This window comes from Oryza glaberrima, chromosome 2, assembly GCF_000147395.1.
Source record: "Oryza glaberrima chromosome 2, OglaRS2, whole genome shotgun sequence".
Taxonomy (NCBI): Eukaryota; Viridiplantae; Streptophyta; class Magnoliopsida; order Poales; family Poaceae; genus Oryza; species Oryza glaberrima.
Window position 1 is genome coordinate 11,711,078 of NC_068327.1, and position 7,349 is coordinate 11,718,426.

The 7,349-nt window shown below is 40.2% G+C and overlaps 1 protein-coding gene across 1 annotated transcript; it reads left to right on the forward strand.

The window, feature by feature from the left end:
• Positions 1 to 3,715: 3,715 nt before the first annotated feature.
• LOC127764612 (uncharacterized) lies at positions 3,716 to 6,944 on the forward strand. The gene is made up of 5 exons (XM_052289510.1): positions 3,716 to 3,801; positions 3,979 to 4,111; positions 5,321 to 5,520; positions 5,656 to 6,107; positions 6,490 to 6,944. The coding sequence occupies exons 1-5, from the start codon at positions 3,786 to 3,788 to the stop codon at positions 6,793 to 6,795; spliced, it is 1,107 nt and encodes a 368-aa protein (XP_052145470.1). The 5' UTR covers positions 3,716 to 3,785; the 3' UTR covers positions 6,796 to 6,944.
• Positions 6,945 to 7,349: the final 405 nt, after the last annotated feature.

The following is a 7,349-nucleotide window of genomic DNA, read 5'->3' on the forward strand; positions in this document are numbered from 1 at the left end:
GTGTTGGGAGGAAAATTAGACTAGAGTGAGGAGAATTATGTATCCATACAAGGAGGGATTGTGTACTTCATCGAAACATTAGTAAATCAACCCAAAACTCCGAGAAATGGATAGAGGACGGCCTAGGGAGTTCACCGACCGAAGGCCAGGCCAAGAGGGCCCAGCCCAGGTTCGGCCGAACCCCCTGGTTCGGCCGAACCCCCCTAATCACCGTTGATCCTGGGGTTTGGCGTGGACGCTCCAGATGTTCTCCCAATGACAGTTGCAGGGCAGTTCGGACATTTTCCCTTCTCACAACCGTCATAACTGCCCTATAAAAGGACCTCACTTCATTCACTCTCACACACACTTCCAAGCTTGAGCTGAATTATAAGATGCTCTATTGTACTATATTGTATACTAGAATAGGAAAAGTGTAGAGTAGAAGGAGTCGGAAGAATTCCGGAGTTGTCGGTAATCTTCTCCTATTTTTTTATTCTATTTATTACTCTGAATTTAATATAATATTCTTCTTGAGTAATTTAGATTTATCTTGTGAGAATTATCTCTTGGTTAGTTCGTAAATAGCATACGGGATTATTGTTCACTATAATCAACTAAAATATAGTGATTGCTTTGGTGAGTTATAAACACTAAAGTAGATATTAATTGGTTAGACGTGGTGTTTAGGTAATTGTTATCCAGTAATTGTTGTGTATCCCACAGTGCGTTGAGGTAGGTGTAGAGGTGGTGACAGCCCTCGAGATCAGTTAAGTTCTCCCTGTCCGGGTACGTAGTAGAGCGACATCTGGGAACAGCGGGTTGCCTGTGCCTAAAATATTGCGTTAGGATTAATGTTAAGCTTTCCCTAGACATTGTTTCTCACTAGTAAATCCTCTCTATCCTGGCCTATCATTTGCTTGGTGTCCTTGGATGAACCGGAGGAAGATTTGACCACACACGTTCCCTTGGATTCGATACCCTTGAAATACTCCGTAGGGGAAGTGCTACATCGGTATATCCGTGCGCTTGCGGATTTTATCTGTGACCGTATTAAATACCAACAGTTGTTACAAACATTCTAGAGCATAATTTCGAGGATATTAGAAATGAATTGGCTGCCTTCATCCTAGCAAAAATTGTCTCTCCAAAGGGCAGTTTTTGTGCAAAGTAGTAGCTGAATTATCATAGGACAGCTATCCGTATATGTGTTAAATGGATGATTAAGTGACATTCTCTATTGGAAAACGATTTTTCTTGGCTTCTGTTTATATGTATGTACATTGGTAATATTCATATTAACTAATATATTCATCACTTGGTTAATTTAAATTATAACTGCATTCACATGTTGTGATTGATGGTTCTCATTTGAAGATGCTTCGGTGATTTTGTAAGGTAAGAAATCAAAGGTATTGGTCGTTGAGAGAATTGAAAAAATTGAGGTAATCCAACTATTGAGACTTGCATGCATTTGAGGTTTTGAATTTATGTGTTGTGGTCGTTTCTGAATCTTATTTTTTTATGTGAATGTCAAATATATGGGACTATGGGGGAAGTTATGTGTTGCAGGAATACTGCGAATTTTATAGCGGGCGTGGCTAGCATTTGAGGCTAGCCAATAAAACCGATTTGTTTTTTTTAATGAAAAGCCTCATCGGTGTCGGGTCGCAACAAATACCTGTAACCGATGACATACATCTTTGTCGGTTCTAAACTCCACCCCGTCACCGATGATCATGCATAATGGGCACTGAAACACCCTGTCAGAGGTGAACCTGTGATTTTTAAATTTATTTGAAATTAGTAAAATCCAATTTTGTAATTTATTTTATATTTTTCAGATATTTAACTAATCATGTGTTGTGTTCTAGATGGACTTATATTTCAATATTATTTATTTTTAATTGTAATTTCAGTTATTTCTATATTATATATTCCTACTTAAATTCACATTAAAATATAATTTTGCAATTATTTTTATTTTAAATTTTAATTAATATCGTGTTGTCTTCTTGGTAGACACTTCTTTCAGTTTTCGTTATTCCAAATTTAAGTTATTTCTAAATTATATTTCTAGTTAAAAGCATACTTTTCCCTTCGATTAATGTAGGAATTACTAGACTTTATAATGAACGTGGTGGTTTTTTTTGAGATGTTTTTATTTTCAAACTAGTAAAACAATTACTTAGGTTTTGGATCGTTTTGATAAGTTCTCATAATTTTTGTATGCTCAGTAATTTTTATTTCTTCGTAGTACTTTCAATTTGTTTACTTTTCTGATTTTCCCTAATTTTATCACTATTTTCCAATATTAAAGTTTTTTTCTCTGATTTTCAGCTTCTTTTTTCATTCTTATCTAATTAAAGATTTTCATTTCAAACTTTTATTTCAGATTTGGACTTTTTTCTGCAACTACTACCGGTTACCTCATGGCCTTAGGCTTACAACCTCTGACTTTATGCTCTTTCAGATTTATATGTTGAAGTATTGATTAGCTTATACTGGTAAGGAGTGGATGGTCATCCTTATATATGTGTGAACGAGAATCCATATATTTGCTCCATCTATAATTGGTATTCTAACGCAGATCAGGCAAATAATAGTTGGATGAGAATCCTCGACCATAATATTACTGTCATTACAGTCACTGGTATATGAGTCTCACTCTTCTATCATCCACATGTTATGACAGTCACTGGTATATAAGTCTCACTCTTCTACCATCCACACGTTATGACAGGGACATGTTCACATCCCGAAACTTGCCCAAAACGGCCAAATTGAAAATCCAAGAAGGTGCGCCGCCTTTGCTCTAATCACCACTTGCCCCCGCAGCCATCGCCAAGCGCCGCCCGATACGCATCCGACGGCCGAAAAGAAACCTCAAAAAAGAAAGAAACGCGCACGCGAGGGGAAATCGCCAACCGCCGCCTCGATCCGTTCGAAACCACCCCCTCCCGCTCGCGAGATATATATATATATTCCCCAACTCATTTCCTAACTTGCCACACTCTCTCGATCTCTCTCTCACTCGATCTCTCTCCTTGCTCCCCACCGCGCCGCCTTTGCGATTTATTTCCATCACCATCACCATCTCCATGGCCGGCGAGCACCGTTTCTACGACTCCAATGGAGATGTGAGCCGCTACATGCTCGACGACATGGAGTTTCTTCCCTTGTTCGGTGAGGCAGAAGCGGCTACCACATTGCCCCTGCCCGTCCTCCCCGACGTCGAGCCGCTTCCTACGGCGCCGGCGCCGGCGGCGACGGCTCACGTCGAGCCCGCTCCGGCGGCGGATTTCGGTCTCGGGAACCCGGTGCTTGCAGATCTCGGCTTCGATGTCGATCTCGACTTCTTTCCCGAGTTGAATTTTCATTCTCCGCCGCCGCCGCCGGCGATGAATGCCGGTGGATACACTCCTCAGGTTCAGGCGTCGCCGCCGGTGATGCATCACCAGCAACAGCAACAGCAACCGCTGGCCCCGTTGCCGGCGGCGCACGGCTTCGCCGGCCAGCCGGCGCCGGCGACGACGATGGCGCCCTCAGGCGGTGACGACGGTTTGTTCTTGGCCGCCCCATCACGGGACGCTCCATGCTCCCCCGTGATGTTCAATTTCATGGACTTCAACGTCGACATGGGCGACGTCGACATGGATGATGTCCTGATGTGGGCTGACCAAGACACACACGGCGCCGCCGCCGGCGGCGACACTGCTCCGCCCGTCGTCGTCGATGAGTACGCCGACTTCGTCCCATTTCAGGCCGGAGATCTGGACTGCTCCAACTGCCACCTTGTCAGGGAGATGATGCATGCAAACGGTAAATAAGTTCTATCAATATTTCATATGCTTTCATGTGTTTAATTATGTGCAGATTAATACGCATCAAAATGAGAACTACTTGGCAATGTCGACTGTGATTATTGCTTTGATAATGAATTATGAATAGATGTCCGGCGTGTGATTTTGTGAAATTGTTGCCCTTTGTGCCGCGCAGCTAGCCGGACAATATACTTCTTGGTTCATGCAACCGGGGTTGGATCATTTCAACATGCGATTGTGGATCGCAGATACACTGCTACTGGTGCTGAAGGACTACACTTCCCCGGGAGACAACTGCTATACTTCGAGTAAGGGATCGACTCAAATTAAATTAACTTTGTTTTGTTGTATCCAATGTTTTTTCCCCAAAACCGGCTGTTCATAAAATTCCCAACAATCACACGCTGTTACCGAGAAAACAGATTATAATCCCTTGAGGAGATGTACGTCTCTCCTCGTGTACCTTTTTTTTTTTTTTTTCAAATTCAATACAAATAGTGTAAAAAAATTGACAATAGTGAGTATAATGACGTCTATCACTCCAAAAATCACGTTCATGTTTGTCCTGCACAGTAAATAAAAGATAAATTCATCATATGAATAGTACTTTTTTTATATCTTTTTTAGTTAATAGAAGTGGTTTATATCTCCCGGTCTCTACCAACTGGGATACAACAAATAAATTTTAGTATTGAGAAAGAAAAAGAAAACAATATAGAGTGTTGGGACAAGTCCCCAACTCCTCTAAAACGATAACCATTTGAATTAAAAGCTAAGACAAATCACACAAATTCCAGTAAGTAATTCTATAGGTACAAAGACATATAAAACAGAACAAAATACCATTTGGCTACTAATTCCAACTGCAGTATATATAACTACGCATAGTTTCCTACTTCTAATACCAAGTGTAGAGCTGGTTCACATAAAGATAACCTACTCTATAGGATTAGCGAAATTTTATTACAAAAAGATTTACCATTTGGGCAACGCCAAATTGAACAACATAGTGCATTGGCTCAGATCATAATTTGTTTTTTTTGGACTTGGATATCTTGACAAGCCAATTTTCAAATATATTTTGAGCACTATGAGGAGTGGGAATATTGGATGCAAAGAAAACACTTTGTCAAACAAATCGTGCTATGTGACTTTCAAAAAGAAGACGTTGAATTGTCTCTTGTGCATGAAAAACAACATTGCTTATCCCCCCTCCCCCAATTCTTTTTTACAAATGTTATATTGTTAGGATTACCTTCTTGTGAAACCATATAAATACTTTGATTGTTTTTCACCTTCACCTCCATTCGTTGTTGCATTGTTTTTTTTATATCTTAGTGTGAGTGGAGTTTGCATGATGTTGTGTACTTGTATATATATATGTTGTATGAATATTGTCGAAATTTTTGAGACTTTTTCTCATATCTTTTTGGATGGATTTAAACAAGCGAGGAGACAACCTCTCAAGGGATCAGAACAGTTTCTATATCGTAATTTTCTTTTTCAAATGTTTTCAGCCTTACCAATCATACCATTGAGTCCGCGAGCGACTTCATCGCAAGCAACGTTGAGAAGCTGAAAAATGATACGACTGGGCATCATTTTCTGGACACTGGCTACAACTTCTCCGGAGCGGTCCGCACCGACATGGCCAACAGTCACACGGCGATGGAAATGAACATGCTCCATACGATCGTGTCAGCCCCATTTGAGAACGGTAAATGATCGAGCCGTCGTCAAATTTTCGATACTGAAACAGTGGAGCGAGTGATATGGCATGGATGTTTTCATTTGAACCATTTTAATTTGTACATTGTGTATTAATTCATACAAATTGATATTATGTGCGTAGTAACTACAGATGCAGCGTCCCCGCCGGCGGCACAGTTCATCGGAGCTCCTCCAGCAGCAGAGCTTCCAGCGCCGGTGCCGGCGCCGGCGCCGCCAGCAGCCCATGAGCAGAATGCTGTTGTTGCTACCTTACTGTTCAAAGTTGAAGAATTCTATGCCGCTGCAAACAGTCGTCCAGCAGCGAAAAGGGCAGACGTGAAGATACTGGAATCATCTCAAGTGACCCAGCAAGCTGGAGGTAGCTCTGCTGCTACTGCTACCATGTACCCGAGCATGGTAGACAGGAAGAGGAAGAGGGCGCAGGCGACGCCATCAAGAATGGCTCCACACGAGGTGATACAGTATCTGCGCGCCACAGCGGTGGAAACTGACAAGGAACTGGAGACTCTGAACAATTTCTTCAAGGTTTGTGATGGGGAAGACAAAGCTCTAATAACCTTCTCGGTGGAGCAGGTACGCATGTGCATGGAAAACGATCATCTACATGCCTCTAGTTGTTGAGTACTACCTCCGTCCCAAAATAAGTGCAGCCATAGATATCCGTGCTTAGCGCTTTGACCATCCGTCTTATTTGAAAAATTTATGAAAAATATTAAAAAAATTAGTCACACATAAAATATTATTCATGTTTTATCATCTAATAATAATAAAAATATTAATCATAATTTTTTTCTAAATAAGACGAACGGTCAAACGTTGAACATGAACAGTGCTAAAACTGCACTTATTTTGGGACGGAGGGAGTAGTAATATATGTTGTACATAGTTCATTGCATATAAAATGAAGTTGATTTCATTTTATGTGATATTAATTTGGTTCTTTAACCTGTCACAGATAAGAAGTATAAAGAAGAAGATAGGGAGGATCATCAACAAACCGGTCACTGCAATGTCAAGTAGGCGGATGGCGAGATTTATTGATGAAATTGATACTATCAAAGAAGAGAAGGCAAGAGTGTTTGAAGAAATTATAAAAATCTTGAAAAATCCTAGGAGGAAGAGAGAGAATGATGGATCTTCTGGCAGCAATAGGAAAAACGTTGGTGGATCTTCTGGCGGCAAAAAGAAAACCGTTGGTGGATATTCTGGCAGCAAAAAGAAAAACGTTGGTAGGCCCTCTGCGAAAAAAGCTCAAAAATAGTTCTTGGGGACATCGTGATTATCTGGAGTGAAATTTTCTGCTGAATGTAGCGTTGTCATTATGAATCTTCATATGTTGTTATCGCGTTGTAACAATTTATAATTCAATCCGAACTGGATGTAGTACTTATATGACATATCATTTTTATATATAGCAAATTTATTGTCCTTCAGTGTGGAATGATTTATATTAGTTTGCATCTCTAAATCAATATGAACTCTACTGTACTTGCCCTGTGTATTTTACCACCTTCACACTGGAAAATACTACTGCACAAATTAACCCATAGTTTGGTACTTCCACCATTTTTAAATATAAGAAGCAGTTGGCTTTTGGACACATTGTCTTATCATTCATCTTTTATTTGTCTTATTACAAAATATAGTACAAATATAAGTTATAACAAAATAAATGATATTTGCACTATCTTTTAATAAGTTGTAAGGCCAGATGTACGTACAAAAGCCGGTCATATACTCTAAACATAGGTAGTACTTGTTTTACGATTAAACTGTGTATTAAACTAACAGGAATTACTTGTTTTACGATTAAAC